Source organism: Pseudophryne corroboree, chromosome 3, assembly GCF_028390025.1.
Source record: "Pseudophryne corroboree isolate aPseCor3 chromosome 3, aPseCor3.hap2, whole genome shotgun sequence".
Taxonomy (NCBI): Eukaryota; Metazoa; Chordata; class Amphibia; order Anura; family Myobatrachidae; genus Pseudophryne; species Pseudophryne corroboree.
The window spans coordinates 797,293,658-797,314,814 of record NC_086446.1 but is presented as its reverse complement, the minus strand read 5'-3'; the positions used below and the strand labels follow the sequence as shown (position 1 = coordinate 797,314,814).

General features: G+C 49.1%; 1 protein-coding gene across 2 annotated transcripts in view; it reads left to right on the top strand.

The window, feature by feature from the left end:
• Nucleotides 1-21,157, top strand: part of LOC135056909 (rap1 GTPase-activating protein 1-like) — a 311,987-nt gene that overhangs the window by 264,318 nt on the left and 26,512 nt on the right. The window contains exons 14-18 of one of the 2 annotated variants that reach the window (XM_063962680.1): nt 6,160-6,231; nt 12,189-12,275; nt 12,365-12,502; nt 14,366-14,469; nt 20,964-21,111. In XM_063962680.1, coding sequence (XP_063818750.1) covers nt 6,160-6,231; nt 12,189-12,275; nt 12,365-12,502; nt 14,366-14,469; nt 20,964-21,111 — 549 coding nt within the window. The remainder of the gene's footprint in view (nt 1-6,159; nt 6,232-12,188; nt 12,276-12,364; nt 12,503-14,365; nt 14,470-20,963; nt 21,112-21,157) is intronic. The other variant, XM_063962681.1, reaches the window with a different exon arrangement.

Sequence of the window (21,157 nt, the reverse complement as noted above, 5' to 3'; positions counted from 1 at the left end):
CAAGGAGTCCTGGAAGTGATGATATGGCCCCCACAGAGCTCCGAGCTCAACATCATTGAGTCTGTCTGGGATTACATGAAGAGACAGAAGAAACTGAGCAAGCCTACACCCACGGAAGATCTGTGGTTAGTCCTCCAAGATGTTTGGAACAACCTCCCTGCCGAGTTCCTTCAAAAACCGTGTGCAAGTGTACATAGAAGAATTGATGCTGTATTGCAGGTAAAGGGCGGTCACACCAAATATTAATGTGATTTAGATTTCTCTTCTGTTCATTCACTTTGCATTTTGTTAAGTGATAAATAATAGGATTTTAGTTACCTACCGGTAAATTCTTTTCTTGTAGTCCATAGAGGATGCTGGGGTCCACATTAGTACCATGGTGTATAGACGGGTCCACCAGGAGCCATTGGCACTTTAAGAGTTTGAGAGTGTGGGCTGGCTCCTCCCCTTATGCCCTTCCTACCAGACTGAGTCTAGAAACTGTGCCTGAGGAGACAGACCTCTTCGTGAGAAGGATTTAACACAGATAGTGGCGAGATTCATACCAGCTCACACATACAAGGCACCTCAAGCTAACCAGCTTGAGAAAAATTACTTACCAAGTAACAATGCAGTACATAACTAAACAAATTTGCACTGAACCAGATAACGGTTGCAGGAAAACGAAGCGTTGGGCGAGCACCCAGCAACCTCTACGGACTACGAGAAAAGGATTTACCGGTAGGTAACCAAAATCCTATTTTCTCTTACGTCCTAGAGGATGCTGGGGTCCACATTAGTACCATGGGGATGTACCAAAGCTCCCAGAACGGGAGGGAGAGCGCAAAGAGATATAGTCTGCTTCGAAGCAGGAAACCCAATTTTCTTGGGATCATACAGGACAAAGAGTCCGTTTTCCTGTGAAAAGCAGTCCTCTTCACATATATTTTCAAAGCCCCACAACATCCAAGGACTTTGACGAAATTGAGGAGTCAGTAGCCACTGGCACCACAATAGGTTGGTTGATATGAAATGCCGACACAACCTTTGAAAGAAACTGCTGACGTGTCTGGAGCTCAGCTCTATCTTCGTGGAAGATCAAGTTAGGGCTTTTACAAGACAAAGCCCCCAATTCTGACACACGTCTAGCAGAAGCTAAGGCCAACAACGTGACAGCCTTCCATGTAAGAAATTTGACCTCAACCTCCTGTAGAGGCTCAAACCAGTCCGACTGGAGGAACTGCAACACCACGTTAAGGTCCCAAGGCGCCGTAGGTGGTACAAAGGGAGGTTGAATGTGCAGAACTCCCTTCAAAAAGGTCTGAACCTCAGGGAGGGAAGCCAATTGTTTCTGGAAGAAAATGGACAGGGCCGAAATCTGGACCTTCACAGATCCCAACCTCAGGCCCATATCCACACCTGCTTGCAGGAAGAGGAGAAAACGTCCCAGTTGAAACTCCACCGCAGGAAACATCTTGGACTCACACCAAGAGACATATTTCTTCCAAATACAATGGTAATGTTTAGACGTTACCCCTTTCCTAGCCTGTATCAGGGTAGGAATGACCTTCTTTGGAATGCCCTTCCAAGCTAGTATCAGGCGTTCAACCTCCATGCCGTCAAACGTAGCCACGGTAAGTCTTGATATTCGAACGGCCCCTGCTCCAGCAGGTCCTCCCGAAGAGGAAGAGGCCTCGGATCTTCCTGCAAGAGATTCAGAAGGTCCGCGTACCAGTGGCCAGTCTGGAGCAATGAGGATCGCTTGAACTCTTGTTCTCCCTACGAGCTTTAGAACTCTTGGAATGAGTGGGAGTGGTGGAAATACGTACACTGACTGGAACACCCACGGAGACACCAGGGCGTCCACTACCACTGCTTGTGGGTCCCTCGACCTGGAACAATAGCGTCAAAGCTTCTTGTTGAGATGAGAGGCCATCATGGCTATTTGGGGTAACCCCCAAAGGTCTTTATTTCCTTGAACACCTCCAGATGGAGACCCCACTCCCCCGGATGGAGATCGTGTCTGCTGAGGAAGTCTGCTTCCTAGTTGTCCACCCCCGGAATGAAGATTGCAGAGAGCGCCAACGCGTGTTTTTCTGCGCAGAGGATGATTTTTGTCACCTCTGACATCGCAGCTCTTCTCTTTGTTCCGCCCTGTCAGTTTATGTAAGCCACCGTCGTTACATTGTCCGACTGTACTTGAATGACCCGATTTCTTAGAAGATGGGCCGCCTGGTGAAAGACCGTTGTAGACGGCTCTTAGTTCCAGGATGTTGATCGTCAGGCCGGCTTCCAGACTTGACCACTTTCCTTGGAAGGTTTCCCCATGAATGACTGCGCCCCAGCTCCGGAGGCTTGCATCCGTGGTTAGAAGGACCCAGTCCTGAATCCCGAACCTGTGGCCCTCCAGAAGGTAAGGCAATTGGAGCCACCAGAGGAGTGAAATCCTGGCCCTTTGTGACAGACGAATTCTCTGGTGCATGTGTAGGTGAGATCCTGACCACTTGTCCAGGAGATCCAGTTGGAAGGCCCGAGCATGGAACCTCCCATACTGGTGAGCCTCGTAAGAGGCCACCATCTTTCCCAAAAGGCGAATGCATTGATGAACCGACACCCGGGCTGGCTTCAAGACATCCCGGACCATTGTCTGTATCACCAACACCTTTTCCTGTGGAAGAAACACCCTCTGCACTTCCGTGTCGAGGATCATCCCCAGAAAAGACAACCTCCGGTTTGTTTCCAAATGAGATTTTGGAAGATTCAGAATCCAACCGTGGACTCTGAGTAGACGGGTTGTGAGTACAATGGACTGCAACAGCTACTCTTTGGACAATGCCTTTATCAGTAGATCGTCCACATATGGAATGATGTTTACCCCCTGTTTTCGGAGTAGAACCATCATCTCTGCCATCACCTTGGTGAACACCCTTGGTGCTGTAGAGAGGCCGAATGGCAGGGCCTGGAACTGGAAATGACAGTCCAGTAATGCAAAACGGAGATAAGCCTGATGTGGTACCAAATCGGAATGTGGAGGTACGCATCCTTGATATCCAGGGATACTAGGAATTCCCCTTCTTCCAGACCCGATATCACCACCCTGAGAGACTCTATTTTGAACTTGAACTCCTTCAGAAAAGGGTTCAGTGATTTTTAGGTTCAGAATGGGCCTGACCGAACCATCCGGTTTCGGTACCACAAAAAGGTTCGAATAGTAACCCGTGGCTTGCGAATGAGGAAGTACTGGCACATTGACCTGTGCCTCTACCAACTTCTGGACCGCTGCTTGTAGTACAGTGCTGTCCGCCAGCAGAGCTGGCAAGCCTGATTTGAAAAATCGGTGAGGAGGGAGATTTTGAAATTCCAACCTGTATCCGTGGGATACAATATCTATCATCCAGGGATCCAGGCCGGACGATACCCAGACGTGACTGAATTGTCTGAGCATCGCTCCTACTGGCCTCACCTCCAGGCCGCGCGGTCCACCATCATGCGGAGGACTTCGGCGTACTGGAAGCAGGCTTAGTTTCCTGGGAACCTGCCGCAGCAGGTTTCTTGGATTTAGCTCGACCTCCCCTAAAGAAGGTATTGGACGGCTTGGCCTTTCTAGGCTTGTTAGACCGAAAGGACTGTGACGCTGATGAAGAGAAGGATTTCTTCGGAGCAGGAGCAGCTTTGGGAAGGAACAGAGACTTACCCGCCGTAGCCATGGATATCCACGCATCCAAAGCTTCCCCAAAGAGAGCCTGACCTGTGTAGAGTAGGGACTCCACACTTTTCCTGGATTCTGCGTCGGCAGACCACTGGCGCAGCCACAGTCCCCAACGAGCTGAAACAGACATGGAAGAGATCCCAGCAGCCATGGAACCCAGGTTTTTCATGGATTCTACCATAAAACCTGCTGAATCGTGAATATTATGCAAAAACAATTCAACATCACCCTTATCCATTGTATCCAAATCCTCAAGTAAGGCAGCCGACCATTTTACTATAGCTTTTGCAATCCATGCACTAGCAATAGTGGGACGTAATATGGCCCCCGAAGCTGTGTACATTGATTTAAGTGTGTTATCAATTTTTCGATCAGCCGACTCCTTTAAGGCGGTAGATCCCGGAACAGGCAAAACCACCTTCTTTGAGAGTCTGGACACAGATGCGTCAACAATTGGCGGGTTTTCCCATTTTTTCCTATCCTCCTCAGGGAAAGGAAACGCCACCTGGACCCTTTTAGGGACCTGGAATTTTTTCTCAGGGTTTTCCCATGCTTTCTCAAATATAGCATTTAATTCCTTTGATGCAAGGAAGGTTAGCAAGGCTTTCTTATTTTCAGTGAAAAAAGCCTCCTCAACCTGCTCAGGTGTGGAACATTCAACACGTTCCTGATAGCCTCTATCAACAATTGCACCCCCTTTGCAAGAGAGACAGACCCCCGCAACACATCCCCATCACCATCTGTAGTGTCAGAATCGGTATCCGTGTCATCTTGCATGAAATGAACAAGAGCACGTTTGTGGGGGTATATAGCGGGGCGTCCTGAGGTACCAGAATCGGGCCATTCTGCCATAGAGTTCTGTAATACCTGGGTTGCGGATTCCTTACTTGCAACCCTGTCAGGAATCTGAGAAATCCAAGATTTGATAGAGGAAAACCACTCAGGTACCCTTGCTGGAATCTGTGCTAAACCAGTGCTATCCTGATTACATGGAATGGGATCATCCTCCGCAGCATATGACACAGTGTCCCTGGACATAGCTAAAGGAGACCACAAAACACTCCACACACACACAGTGGAGGGCAGACAGAGTTCCACCCCGAAGAATGGCAAGAGAGACACAGAGATTGGAGCCAACCCACACACAGCGCTTTTATCAAAGAGAGACCCCTTGTCAGCGCTGACTGTGCACCTTAATAGGACACACAGACGTATTGCAGCCCCCCCCCCTTCTACAACCCCCTGGTACCGTGAGAGCTGGAGTTGCTGTGGAGGGACTTTCTTTCTCCTGATCAGCGCTGTGCAGGCAGGAAAATGGCGCTGAACGCTGCTGGGTCCGCTCTGAGGAGAAGCTCCTCCCCCAAAATGGCGCTGTCTTCCCACTCTTCATCCGATTATACTGGCCTGAGAATTGAGTGCTGGCTGAGATCCTGGGAGCCCGACAGGCTTTGTGACCAGTGTAGGGTGTAAGCGCAGGCCCAGGGCGCCCCTCACCGCGCCACACTATGTACCGCTGAGCCATCCCGGAGCGCAATTAATACTGTGCTCCTACCCTGCTGCTGCCATCTTCACACCGGCCCCCCACTTGCTAGGGGGGTCGGTGTCTAACTCGCCACAATCTTCAGCTCTGTAAGGGGGTGGCAGCATGCTGCTGGGGTGAGCGATCCCCTGTGGCGGGGAACGATCTAATCCCTCAGGAGCTCAGTGTCCTGTCAGATAGTGGCTCAGACCCCGTAGGGCGGACACTACTCCTCCCCTTAGTCCCTCGCTGCAGGGAGGCTGTTGCCAGCAGCCTCCCTGTAAAATAAAAAACTCTAAAATAACTTTTTACTAGAAAAGCTCTGTAGAGCTCCCCTAGCTGTGACCGGCTCCTCTGGGCACATTTTCTAAACTGAGTCTGGTAGGAGGAGCATAGAGGGAGGAGCCAGCCCACACTCTCAAACTCTTAAAGTGCCAATGGCTCCTGGTGGACCCGTCTACACCCCATGGTACTAATGTGGACTCCAGCATGCTCTAGGACGTAAGAGAAAAACTATTAACACTTCTATCTGTGAAAGCAATCTTACTCTGCAGCATTTCTTCCATACCTGCCTAAAACATTTGCACAATTCTGTACCATACTATCATACGATCAACAGATTTACTGCTCTAAGACTATATAGTCTAGCGTGCTCATTATGTGACCATGGTCCATCCGGGGCTGGACTGGAATCATTAGTCAGGGACTAGGGCTGTCTCATCCTATGGGCTTATTGAGCAGTTGCTGAAGGGCTCGTTGCCGATTCCCCCCCCCCCCCCCCCCCCCCACCACACACACACTTAACTCCTTAGTGACTAGACGCTCATGTTTTGCCCCTTTACTGGTCATGGAAAGTGTTTTCCTCATTGACGTATGGCCGCTCACTGTTACCCACAGAACATTTTTGGACCCTCCATTTATCTGATTGACTCTAGCGTGTTTCTCCCTACAGGTCTCGGTCACTGCCCGTGATGATGTCCCTGGGTTTGGACCGGCTCTTCCCAGCCCTGCAGTGTTTCAAAAGGTCAGTGAGGTTCTCCATGTCCCCACCTCCCCCAAGCCGCAATAAGTGATAGTCATTAGTCCTTTTCAGCATGTGTCTGGTCAATAAGGTCCATTGTCACCTGAGACAATGATACCTAACCCCTCCCTCTAGAGCAACACACATAAGCGTGGCGTAATCGCATGACCTCAACATAACCGTGCCATTAGATTTGTACCATTTGAGATGGACTTCATCTAACAAGCAATGGTAAGAAACATAGGTCCCCAATGTTCTGAACCATGGGACAATGTTGCCCCTAACTGGAGAATTTGACAAAGCTCTCAGATCAGCATTGTCCCACCTGAATCCAGATGGCTAGGAGGTTTTGTAAAACACATGACTATTCATGGTAATCTCTGTCATATCCTTATTAAAATTGCAACACAGAGTTTTCCTTGTTTAGAGGCCTAATAATAATATTTGTTGGGTAACCCTGGGGATGTTCTATGGAGAGACTGCAGCAGATGTCTCCAATATCTGCTGAGGCCCCTCCATTTCCGACAGAAGAAGCACCAGGTGATCACAGATTTTGTTCTTATCCCACTGGACGTGGGCTATTAGGGGTGGGCTGTTACTGACTCCACCCACTGCGCACTTCGCAGGTAACTTGCTGCCACCACCAAACTCCTATCATCGGCACCTGGAACTGCTTACTGCTGTGTATGGGTAGACACGCTGCTGCCACACCTCCTGATTGGTGTCCGGCGGATTCCCACGGGTACCTCACCATGGACCAATCCCTGCATGGTAGCTGCCAGAGGGCAGTGTATGAAGGCACTGGGCTCAAACTAGTACACCCAGAGAATGGAATGGCGTTTGGCGCAGTTCTGTTGTCGCAGGATACAGATGCAGTCGTCTTGAAGGCAAGATGCTTATTGCTCAAAAAGTCTTCAAAAAAACAGGTAGTTCCACCCTGTAGTTTTTACCCAATTAACTTAAGAGCATGAACCTGGCATGCACAAAGCAGGCCCACCTTTACCATTGTCCCTAAAAGCCAGTGAGCCCACCTATGGTGATAGTCACCATCTGGAGTTGGGGAAAAGTTGCCTCCAGAATGGACTTCCAGGATTCTGCAAGGGTCATCCCATCATCTACTCAAGCTGACTTTGGAGCTCCAGAGAAAGCAGACAAGACCCACAGGCAGAGTTTCCTGGAAATGGAGTGGAAGCTCCACCTAGCTGGCCGTGTTATTCAGCCCTCGCTACACTTTCTCATACCACTCTCAGGTATGAGGCTGCCCCGCTCCGTTGTCCTGTGAGAGGCGACCCAGCAGCCCGCAGGGTGCTCTGGATTCCCCTAGCCCACCAGGGAAGAGAGTAAGTGCAGTTTAACTTTAAATACATTTACAATACATACTTTGTGTCTGATGCACTGCACCAGGCCTCAAACACTGCAGCACTGCACCTCGAGACCCGTGTTCCCAGCTCAGTGCTGCACATGCATGTTATTTTACATTTTTACAGTTTATTTTAAACACTTGTATATTTATTTTATACTCTACCGTAGCCCTGTAGCCTGAGACTGCTGAGGCTCTCCCCTGATGCAGCGTACCAGAGGTTAACAGCTTGAAGCGCTGCCCTGGTAGCTGGCTTTCCCGGTCCCCCCAGCGGGCAGCTCCGTGCGCTCTCTCCTGGTGCAGTGCACCGGGGGTTAAACCTACTAATTGTCTGCCCTCAGCACTGGGGGGTCCAGGGAGCTGGGTAGTCTTCTGGTTGCCGGCGGCCGGCCTCCCGGCGCCGGAATCCCGACCGTCGGCATACCGACATCTTTTCTCGACATCTTGGGGGTCCACGACCCCCCTGGAGGGAGAAAAGATAGCGTAGTGCGCCACCGTGCCCGCAAGGGGCTCATTTGCGCTCGCCCAGCTGTCGGTGTGCCGGCGGTCGGGATTCCAGGGCCAGTATGGCGGGTGCCGGGAGGCCGGCCGCCAGCAACCAGAAGACCACCCAGCTCCCTGGACCCCCAGTGCTGAGGGCAGACAATTATAGGTATAACCCCCGGTGCACTGCACCAGGAAAGAGCGCACGGAGCTGCCCGTTGGGGGTACCGGGAAAGCCAGCTGGTCCCCGGGACCCCGACCACCGGCAAACCATACCACACCCCAGGGAGCTGGCTCTCCCTGTCCTTCAGAGTGCAGACACAGTGATACAGCCCCGGGACAATTGTCCTGGCTGCCATGGCTCTCTGTAGTACTGCCGGTCCCCAGCTTCGGCGCATAACACAGCAGCCGCAGGACTGAGTCCTGGTTGCTGTGGCTCCTGCATTGCTGTGGTGCCGGAGAGGGTCTGGGTGTCACGTCTAGCAAAGTTTGAGGATCCGGCAGCTGAGACTTGCCCGAGGAGGTAGTTGGCTGTGGGTGAACAAGATGAGGGGGTTGGATATAGTTCCTTCACATGGGACACGGAGCAATGAAGAACGTAGGCGGGGCTGAAAGTCAATAAATAGTATTTATTTTGTACAGGGCTGAGGTAGAGAACTTTGGCTGGAGCACGATGGTTAAAGAACGTAGTTGCGGATAAAGAACTGCAGGTTGTGGCTTGAAAGACGAGGTTGTGAATAATGAACTGCGGAACTGTGGATGGTAGTTAAAGACGTGGCTGGAGGTAAAGAACTGTGGCCTGTGATATGAAAGACGAGACTGTAGATTATGTACTGTGGATGGTGGTTGAAGACGTGGCTGGAGACAAAGACTGTGGACTGTGGTTTGGAGGATGAGGCTGAAGATAACAATCTGCAGGTTGTGGTCGGTGGTACAAAGACGTGGCTGGTGAAGTAGATCTGTGGTGTGTGGCTTGAAAGATGAGGCAGAAGACCCGGGGCCGACTGTGCCCAAAGAGTCTTACTGGACCGGGTTTTCCAGGAGCGCTTCCACAGGCAGTAGCAGGTTAGGAACGGCAGGGCTGCAGCAGCAACAGAGAACCGACCTAGCAGGATCAGGAGTAACCAGAACACGACAAGGACCCTGGGAGCACAGGCTAAAGCATCTACAACAGGGTTGTAACTTGAAGCACTGGCGGCCCTGTCCTAAACCAGCCCCCTTTTATAGGGAGAGCTTCCCCTGGATTGGCTGGAAGAAACAGGAAACAGGAACTATGCTTTAAAACTTGGTCTCCAACATGGCGGCGCCCAGTAATGCAGACCTTTCTACAAAGCCACAATGCTCACTGCCTCTGGTCTCCTAGCAACGGCTCAGCAAGACCGAACCGCTGTAGCGGCGTCCCGCCACCACGAGCGGACCCCCTCACCGCCGCCACTGCTGCCCACGGACCCGGCGCAGCAGCCCACCTCCGCCGCTGCCCGCACACCGCCAGAGAAGCCAGCCCCGCGGCCCCAGCGTACCGGTAAGACTCCGGACGCTGACACCGGGGCTGCGACACATCAAACGCTTTAAAACATAAAAATAACATGTAAGCACTCAGCACTCAGCACCAGTAACACACTTTAAAATTGGCGCATACCACCGACTAGAACATTTAAAGATGGCAAAGCATCATAGGGGTAAACCCCTTCAGTGGTGCGGCATCGGGACTGGGGACCCGGCCACCGCCACATTCACAATATGTCCTGGGATAATTTCCCCAGACGTCGGTGCATGCACAGTAGTGCAGCAATTGGCTGAAGTAGAGAGTAAAGTGATTTTGAATGTGATTGCTGGGGTGGGTTCCTATCAGAGCCCCTGTCCCAGCGACCGGGGCCAGATAATCATTGGGCCAGACAGGGCTACAACTCCAGGCCTCCACAGAAAAATAGGCCCATCGTCATAACAGTGTAATTCTGACCGGCCACTCGGCAAACAATTAACATTGCATTTCTAATTTTCTTTAGATAATTATTAAATTTTTATACTTTTACATATTTAGGGGACATAGGCTGATAGAGTAGGGGGGGTGTACACGTTCACACGGCACTGGCCACACCCACACAGCACTGGCCACACCCACACAAAACTGGTTACACCCTCACAGCACTGGCCACACCCACTCCCTACTGGTTGCATCTCCTCCACTACTTAGAACGAACAGGCCCTTGAAAATTGGGCGACGGGGGGTCATCACAGGGCCCCCACACATTAGGGGCCCCCACACACTGTCCCCTAGACTCCCCACTGCTAGTAACATTAGATGTTTATTACAGTTGCTTTAAAATATATACTGTATGTTATGCTGTTAAAACAAATTTTGATAGGGGCCCCCATAAGGTTATTGCCCAGGGGCCCCCACAATCCGTATAGAGATACAGTAAGTTTGGCTTTAGTTCTAACCTATTCCAGTAGCACAGCAAGGATTAAACTTGCTCTCTGTCAGTATTACAAATCACCACTAGATGGCAGCATCACTGTGTTGCATTAGTGTGCTGCACAGACAACCACTAGATGGCAGTCTCTCACCATGTCATAGTCTCAGCTTTGCTGGTATTAAATTACTATCAATTATTTAGCAAGTGCTTCTCTCTGAATAAAACATTCTCCCCATTTGTTATACTGGCAGAGTCAGGACAGGGAGTGACAAGTACTGAGAAGAAAAGGCTGAGATGATTCATAACTTGATTTTAAATGCCAGCTGTAGATATTACAGAATACATTATCCATAGTGTATAGATCAGTGAGTCACCACAGTAGCTGCGGAGAAAGCTGCAGCCTGCCAATCAGCTTCTGGGACCCGGGCTGACCTGGATGCTCCAACTTTATGGAGTGATCATGTTTCGTAGCAACTAAAGCCTGCACATGCCAGGCACATTTAGGAAAGGTATAATGGAGGTATAGGTCCAGGCCTCCCAGTTTATTAGGCCCAGTGCTTGTTTGTGTAAGCCGGTAAAAGGACACTTTGATAATATATATGGAAGGATGTGCTGTACAGGAAATAACAAGTGCTATTGATGTGAGGGCCTTCTGTAACACAACAGGCGCCGGTGACTGAGAGATTGGCTGACTTGCTTTGCAGAAGTACACTGTGTGGATTGGTTAGATCAGCGCTCCCCAGTCTGGGTGCCGTGGCATCCTGAGGTTCCGCAGGGCGCTTGCAGGGGTGCCACAGGTTGGTGGTCCAGGACCACCACATAACTGACCCTAAGGATGAGATATAAGGACAATTTACTTAATGTAATCATCTTTTCCCTGAATTTCACAAAATAAACTTTTGGCCTAGTGGTGCCATGAAAGAAACCGGTGATACTACAGGGCGCGGCGTGATTCAAGTTTGGGAACCACTGGGTTAGATCAGACAAAGAGCCAGGACCAGGGATAACACAACCACTTTTTGCACTGTATCAGATCCATTGGAGGGCTGGCAACTTTTGGCCTGGGGGGACAAACACAAACTCTTCTACCAGCATACTGCAATGTAAAAAAGTGGCAGTGTGGGTATAGTTATATCGCCAATAAAATATATGAAATAGTGTATATCATAGAGCTATAATCTGAAATATAATACAGAGATCATTCTACTATATTAATCTATATACAATACATACAGCACTCTAGTGATCTATATACTATACAGAGAGCATTCTAGTGACGGAAATAAATACATAAAGAATTCTAATGAATTAAACAGAGAGCATTCTAGTAGCCTATATACAATACATTCTAGTAGCCTATATACAATACAGAGAGCATTCTGGTGATCTATATACATCATAGAGTGATTCTAGAAACCTATAAAATCCAAAGAGCATTTTAGTTACCTATATACAACACAGAGAGCATTCTAGTGATCTATATACAATACAGAGAGCATTCCAGTGATTAGATACAATACAGAGAGCATTCTAGTGGCCATTCCAATGGTGTTCTGTATAGTATATCATTTGAATGTCTGGGGAGCATCTGCTGACCTGAATGTTTCGACTTCGGGCAACCTGGCGCAAAATATTACCAACCAAGGGGGCTTCAGTCCGGGCTCTCTCATCCCCAGTAACATTACTTTCTCCTCTCTCAGAACCAACACTTCCGAGAACTCTTACTCACCAAGCTGATTAATGCAGAGGTCAGCTGCTACCGAGCCGAGAGGTTCTCCAAGCTGCAGGTGAGACAGTCATTGTATTGTGTTATCAGACAGCTGGCGGGGAGGTCACTCTCTATAGACTGCACTGTGCCTTGTCTCTCACACACCAGGAGCGCACACGTAGCTGTCTCATCGACACTCTGTATGACGAGCTCTTCCTACTCAGTCAGAGCGTCCTGGGGACCCTGGATGAGACAGCGGGAGACAAGCTGGACAACCCAGCCAGTGGCTTCCTGGAGAACTTCAAGGTGAGAGATCATCAGACACCACAGACCTCACGTCAATCACCGGGCGTCTCAGGGTTATACAGAAAATGACCTACTGTATATATTATAATAGCAGTGTCGCTGATATGCGCTACATATTTTTATCTAATGTCTCCATGAAATTCCCCCGACAACCTTCTAAACCTTCTTATTGTCCTCAGTCAGTTTCATAAACAATAATGCAAACAACAAAAACATAGACTAAGATTCAGGGACCGCACGGGTGATGATAAGCTCAGCCCCCATTACTGCACATGCTGCCCCCGCGTTATGATGTCAGAGCCGGGAGACAAGGGCGTGCGACCGCTCGGTGTGGGTGCAGCATCGTCTTGTTGCACCAGTTGTAACAGCTATCCTGCAGAATACGGACAAAACGGAAGACGCAGTGACTGTGACATTTGTGTCTGGATCTTCCTATCGCCGATCACCATCTGTCCTGAGCTTTGAGCATTCAGCGAAAATGCCAAGTGGACAGTATGCCAGACTGCCCGGCTTCCATGGGGCCTGTAGCGTAGTCGTCTATAGTCTGGGAGACTCCTGAATTATGGTGACACTTCCCAGACTCCAGAGAGAACAGACAATTATTATTATTATTATTATTATTGTTATTTATATAGTGACAGGATATTCCATTGCACTTTACAACTGTGAACAAAAATAATAATAAAACAATGTAATAACAGACAGACGAGGGGGTACGAGGGCCCTGCTCGCACGCTCACAGGCTATAAATTCTCCAACAAGGACGCTTTGCTGTCTGTAAAGACATGGGAGACATTGCGTGACGAGGCAGGTTACATGTTCAATCTGCGCCGCCCTCGGTGAGTGCAGAGTGGGAGGGGCATGTAAATGCGTCGTTTTCATGCCCACTTGCTGATACAAATGGTGTCACCAAGCCCACGCCCACCTCTTCTGTGCCTGACAAACGACCGTATACACTGGACCATAGTGTCCATACTTTCACGGCATAAACCCACATGCCCCATAATGATGCATCCAGTCCTGGGGGGCTTCTATCAGGACCATGCTCAATTGCAATTGCTGTTATTGGCTACACCATAGTAATCTCTCTGACTGTCTCCTGGTTCTCATTCTGTTTTAGAAAAAAACAATTTGTTTTCCCTAATGCACACTGAGTGAGTAATAATACTACATAATACTCAGATAATACGGAGATCTTAGTTGCGTATATCTGCAGATAAAGGGTTAGGCCCCCAGGCCGATCGGCAAGGCGTCTCCGTCACTGGGGGTCCCTAATACTAGGTATGGGTCCGGGGTGCAGGACCCTATCACGTCGGCACAGGTAGGCTACCCCAGGTCAGCACACAGGTGAAAATTAATAAGGGCTAATAAGAAGCACATAAGTGCTATGTAAGTGAAGTGTGATTAAAATAATACAAAAATATATACAAAGTGATAGGGAAAATCCTAAGTGTTTGAGTGTATATATTTTTGTATTATTTTAATCACACTTCACTTACATAGCACTTATGTGCTTCTTATTAGCCCTTATTAATTTTCACCTGTGTGCTGACCTGGGGTAGCCGACCTGTGCCGACGTGATAGGGTCCTGCACCCCGGACCCATACCTAGTATTAGGGACCCCCAGTGACGGAGACGCCTTGCCGATCGGCCTGGGGGCTTAACCCCTTATCTGCAGATATACGCAACTAAGATCTCCGTATTATCTGAGTATTATGTAGTATTATTTCTCACTCAGTGTGCATGAGGGATAACAAAATGTTTTTTCTTACACAGAATTACCCCTCCCCTTTATCACCTGAGTAACATCACAATCTGATTGAGCAGCTTGCCAATAAATGTGCATCTCATTCTGTCTTACAGACTTTCTCTCTCTCACTGCGGAGTCCCCAGAGGTCACGTGAGGCTCTCTCTCGGGGCTGCAGAAGTAGCAGCATCGCAATAGAGAGTGTCTCTGAAGAGAAGAGGTGTGTGTGCATGCGTGTTTGTGTGTGCGTGTGTGCATGCGTGTGGCAATATTTACTTTATACTGCAGTCCACATGCATGAAATCAGGTAGAGTCCACAGATCTCTCACATCCCATTCACTGCAATAGAACTTGTCAGGCAGCCAGGAATATTGTGGATTGTTTGTGCTTTTCTCTATCGTCCTAAGTGGATGCTGGGGTTCCTGAAAGGACCATGGGGAATAGCGGCTCCGCAGGAGACAGGGCACAAAAAAGTAAAGCTTTACTAGGTCAGGTGGTGTGCACTGGCTCCTCCCCCTATGACCCTCCTCCAGACTCCAGTTAGATTTTGTGCCCGAACGAGAAGGGTGCAATCTAGGTGGCTCTCCTAAAGAGCTGCTTAGAGAAAGTTTAGTTTAGGTTTTTTTTTTCTTTACAGTGAGTCCTGCTGGCAACAGGATCACTGCAACGTGGGACTTAGGGGGAAAGTAGTAAACTCACCTGCATGCAGAGTGGATTTGCTGCTTGGCTACTGGACACCATTAGCTCCAGAGGGATCGAACACAGGCCCAGCCGTGGAGTCCGGTCCCGGAGCCGCGCCGCCGACCCCCTTGCAGATGCTGAAGCGTGAAGAGGTCCGGAAACCGGCGGCTGAAGACTCCTCAGTCTTCATAAGGTAGCGCACAGCACTGCAGCTGTGCGCCATTTTCCTCTCAGCACACTTCACTGGGCAGTCACTGAGGGTGCAGAGCGCTGGGGGGGGGCGCTCTGAGAGGCAAATATAAACCTTATACAAGGCTAAAAATACCTCACATATAGCCCATAGGGGCTATATGGAGATATTTAACCCCTGCCTGACTGGAAAAATAGCGGGAGAAGAACCCGCCGAAAAAGGGGCGGGGCCTATCTCCTCAGCACACGGCGCCATTTTCTGTCACAGCTCCGCTGGTCAGAACGGCTCCCAGGTCTCTCCCCTGCACTGCACTACAGAAACAGGGTAAAACAGAGAGGGGGGGCACATTAATGGCTATATATATATATATTAAAGCAGCTATAAGGGAGCACTTAATATAAGGATATCCCTTGTATATATAGCGCTTTGTGGTGTGTGCTGGCAGACTCTCCCTCTGTCTCCCCAAAAGGGCTAGTGGGTCCTGTCTTCATTAGAGCATTCCCTGTGAGTTTGCGGTGTGTGTCGGTACGTGGTGTCGACATGTATGAGGACGATATTGGTGTGGAGGCGGAGCAATTGCCAAATATGCAGATGTCACCCCCCAGGGGGTCGACACCAGAATGGATGCCTTTATTTGTGGAATTACGTGATGGTTTATCTTCCCTTAAACAGTCAGTTGAGGACATGAGGCGGCCGGACAATCAATTAATGCCTGTCCAGGCGCCTCAAACACCGTCAGGGGCTGTAAAACGCCCTTTGCCTCAGTCGGTCGACACAGACCCAGACACGGGCACTGATTCCAGTGACGACGGTAGAAATTCAAACGTATTTTCCAGTAGGGCCACACGTTATATGATTTTGGCAATGAAGGAGACGTTACATTTAGCTGATACTACAGATACCGTAAAACAGGGTATTATGTATGGTGTGAAAAAACTACAAACAGTTTTTCCTGAATCAGAAGAATTAAATGACGTGTGTGATGAAGCGTGGGTTGCTCCTGATAAAAAGTTGATAATTTCAAAAAAGTTATTGGCATTATACCCTTTCCCGCCAGAGGTTAGGGCGCGCTGGGAAACACCCCCTAAGGTGGACAAGGCGCTCACACGCTTATCCAAACAAGTGGCGTTACCCTCTCCTGAGACGGCCGCACTTAAGGATCCATCAGATAGAAAGATGGAAGTTATTCAAAAGAATATATACACACATGCAGGTGTTATACTACGACCAGCTATAGCAACTGCCTGGATGTGCAGTGCTGGAGTAGTTTGGTCAGAATCCCTGATTGAAAATATTGATACCCTAGATAGGGACAATGTTTTACTGTCGTTAGAACAAATAAAGGATGCATTTATCTATATGCGTGATGCACAGAGGGATATTTGCACACTGGCATCTCGGGTGAGTGCTATGTCCATTTCAGCCAGAAGAGCCTTATGGACACGACAGTGGACAGGCGATGCGGATTCAAAACGTCACATGGAGGTTTTGCCGTATAAAGGGGAGGAGTTATTTGGAGTTGGTCTATCAGACTTGGTGGCCACGGCTACTGCCGGGAAATCCACTTTTTTACCTCAAGTCACTCCCCAACAGAGAAAGGCACCGACCTTTCAACCGCAGCCTTTTCGCTCCTACAAAAATAAGAGAGCAAAGGGCTTGTCGTACCTGCCACGAGGCAGAGGAAGAGGGAAGAGACACCAACAGGCAGCTCCTTCCCAGGAACAGAAGCCCTCCCCGGCTCCTGCAAAAACCTCAGCATGACGCTGGGGCCTCTCAAGCGGACTCGGGGACAGTGGGGGGCCGTCTCAAAAATTACAGCGCGCAGTGGGCTCACTCGCAGGTAGACCCCTGGATCCTGCAGATAATATCTCAGGGGTACAGGTTGGAATTAGAGACGGATCCTCCTCATCGTTTCCTGAAGTCTGCCTTACCAACCGTCTCTTCCGAAAGGGAGAGGGTGTTGGAAGCCATTCACAAGCTGTACGCTCAGCAGGTGATAGTCAAAGTACCCCTATTACAACAAGGAAAGGGGTATTATTCCACTCTATTTGTGGTACCGAAGCCGGATGGCTCGGTAAGGCCTATTCTAAATCTGAAGTCCTTGAACCTCTACATAAAAAAGTTCAAGTTCAAGATGGAGTCACTCAGAGCAGTGATAGCGAACCTGGAAGAAGGGGACTTTATGGTATCCTTGGACATCAAGGATGCGTATCTACACGTTCCGATTTACCCCGCACACCAGGGGTACCTCAGGTTCATTGTTCAAAACTGTCACTATCAGTTTCAGACGCTGCCGTTCGGATTGTCCACGGCGCCTCGGGTCTTTACCAAGGTAATGGCCGAGATGATGATTCTTCTTCGAAGAAAAGGCGTATTAGTTATCCCATACTTGGACGATCTCCTAATAAGGGCAAGGTCCAGAGAACAGCTGGAGACAGCTTTAGCACTATCTCAAGAGGTGCTAAGACAACACGGGTGGATTCTGAATATTCCAAAATCCCATTTAATCCCGACAACTCGTCTGCTGTTCCTAGGAATGATTCTGGACACGGTTCAGAAAAAGGTTTTCCTTCCAGAGGAAAAAGCCAAGGAGTTATCCGATCTGGTCAGGAACCTCCTAAAACCAGGAAAAGTGTCAGTACATCAATGCACAAGAGTCCTGGGAAAAATGGTGGCTTCTTACGAAGCAATTCCATTCGGCAGATTCCATGCAAGAATATTCCAAAGGGATCTGTTGGACAAATGGTCAGGGTCGCATCTGCAGATGCACCTGCGAATAACCCTGTCACCAAAGACAAGGGTGTCACTTCTGTGGTGGTTGCAGAAGGCTCACCTATTAGAAGGCCGCAGATTCGGCATTCAGGATTGGATCCTGGTGACCACGGACGCCAGCCTGAGAGGCTGGGGAGCAGTCACACAAGGAAGAAACTTCCAGGGAGTATGGACGAGTCTGGAAAAGTCTCTTCACATAAACATTCTGGAACTAAGAGCAATCTACAATGCTCTAAGCCAGGCGGAACTTCTCCTGCAAGGAAAGCCGGTGTTGATTCAGTCGGACAACATCACGGCGGTCGCCCATGTAAACAGGCAGGGCGGCACAAGAAGCAGGAGTGCAATGGCAGAAGCTGCCAAGATTCTTCGCTGGGCGGAGAATCACGTGATAGCACTGTCAGCAGTGTTCATCCCGGGCGTGGACAACTGGGAAGCAGACTTCCTCAGCAGACACGATCTTCATCCGGGAGAGTGGGGTCTACATCCAGAAGTCTTCAACATGTTAATAGACCGTTGGGAAAGACCAATTGTAGACATGATGGCGTCTCGCCTCAACAAGAAACTGGACAAATATTGCGCCAGGTCAAGAGATCCACAGGCAATAGCTGTGGACGCACTGGTAACTCCTTGGGTGTACCAGTCAGTGTATGTGTTTCCTCCTCTGCCGCTCATACCAAAGGTATTGAAGATCATACGGCAAAGAAGAGTAAGAACAATACTAGTGGTTCCGGATTGGCCGAGAAGGACTTGGTATCCGGAACTTCAAGAGATGCTCACGGACGAACCGTGGCCTCTACCTCTGAGAAGGGACCTGCTACAGCAGGGTCCCTGTCTTTTTCAAGACTTACCGCGGCTGCGTTTGACGGCATGGCGGTTGAACGCCAGATCCTAAAAGGGAAAGGCATTCCAGAAGAAGTCATTCCTACCTTGATTAAGGCACGGAAGGAAGTCACCGTGAAACATTATCACCGCATTTGGCGAAAATATGTAGCGTGGTGCGAGGATCGGAGGGTTCCGACGGAGGAATTCCAACTGGGTCGTTTCCTACATTTCCTGCAATCAGGATTATCTATGGGTCTCAAATTGGGATCCATTAAGGTTCAAATTTCGGCCCTGTCAATATTCTTCCAAAAAGAATTGGCCTCTGTCCCTGAGGTCCAGACTTTTGTCAAGGGAGTACTGCATATACAGCCTCCTGTGGTGCCTCCGGTGGCACCGTGGGATCTAAATGTAGTTTTAGATTTCCTCAAATCCCATTGGTTTGAACCATTGAAAAAGGTGGATTTGAAATATCTCACATTGAAAGTGACTATGTTACTAGCCCTGGCCTCTGCCAGGAGAGTATCTGAATTGGCGGCTTTATCTTATAAAAGTCCTTATCTAATCTTCCATTCGGATAGGGCAGAACTGCGGACTCGTCCGCATTTTCTCCCTAAAGTGGTATCAGCATTTCATCTGAACCAACCTATTGTGGTGCCTGCGGCCACTAGCGACTTGGAGGACTCCAAGTTGTTGGACGTTGTCAGAGCCTTAAAAATATACATTGCAAGGACGGCTGGAGTCAGAAAATCTGACTCGCTGTTTATATTGTATGCACCCAACAAGTTGGGCGCACCTGCTTCTAAGCAGTCGATTGCTCGTTGGATTTGTAACACAATTCAACTTGCACATTCTGTGGCAGGCCTGCCACAGCCTAAAACTGTAAAAGCCCACTCCACAAGGAAGGTGGGCTCATCTTGGGCGGCTGCCCGAGGGGTCTCGGCATTACAACTCTGCCGAGCAGCTACGTGGTCGGGGGAGAACACGTTTGTAAAATTTTACAAATTTGATACCCTGGCAAAGGAGGACCTGGAGTTCTCTCATTCGGTGCTGCAGAGTCATCCGCACTCTCCCGCCCGTTTGGGAGCTTTGGTATAATCCCCATGGTCCTTTCAGGAACCCCAGCATCCACTTAGGACGATAGAGAAAATAAGAATTTACTTACCGATAATTCTATTTCTCGGAGTCCGTAGTGGATGCTGGGCGCCCATCCCAAGTGCGGATTATCTGCAATACTTGTACATAGTTATTGTTAACTAATTCGGGTTATTGTTAAGGAGCCATCTTTAAGAGGCCCTTTCTGTTGTCATACTGTTAACTGGGTTTAGATCACAAGTTGTACGGTGTGATTGGTGTGGCTGGTATGAGTCTTACCCGGGATTCAAAATGCCTCCCTTATTGTGTATGCTCGTCCGGGCACAGTACCTAACTGGAGTCTGGAGGAGGGTCATAGGGGGAGGAGCCAGTGCACACCACCTGACCTAGTAAAGCTTTACTTTTTTGTGCCCTGTCTCCTGCGGAGCCGCTATTCCCCATGGTCCTTTCAGGAACCCCAGCATCCACTACGGACTCCGAGAAATAGAATTATCGGTAAGTAAATTCTTATTTTTACTTTGTTGAAACAATGTTGCAGCTCTCAGCATAAAGTTAATCGTTCATACTGCAGAGCATCCGGCAAGGAAAATAAACAACAAAGATCTCATATAAGAGCATATTTATTTTCTGGTTCTAGACCTGATAATTATAATTTATTACTGTTGTTTATTGCGCCAATAACAGATTACCGCCGATGTATATTGATAAACACACACAGGGACAGTTCCGTGCGATCGCACTCTCACCGCCCAGTATCCTTCCCCCCGTTTTCACGCAAATCAAGATGCGGCAAAGATCCGTCCAACTTAGAATCAGACAGAGATGAGCAAAAATATGGAAATTTGTTTCTGCGCCTGCGCTGTATAGTAAATCTCGCTATTTGCGTGCAGTGGCGGCTTCAGAAGAGAGGCTGCAGGTCAGTTCAAATTTCAAATAGGGGAGCCACACCAACTGTCACCAACTGTTACCAACTGCCACCAACTGCCACCAACTGCCATTTCAAACTGACTCACTGGCAGTTGGTGTGTCTCCCCTATTTGAACTGAGCTGCAGCTCCCCCTCTGGAGCCGCCTCTGTTTGCGTCCGTGAAAAGAAGTAGAACTTATGTCGGCAGAGAGCTGGATACATTTCTCATCTCTTTCTCTTTTCATATAAAGGCATCTGGCAAATCAGACATCAGAATTCTGTAGGAGACCGTTGCCGTCATATTCCTCATCCAATAGCAGCAGCTTCTGCAGCGCACAAGGCAGCGAGAGTTCCCCGGAAGACAAGATAACGGTGACACAATGCAGTCATTATACATCTGTATGTGGGGAAGTAGTAACATGAATGTGGGGTGCGTGCGATCATT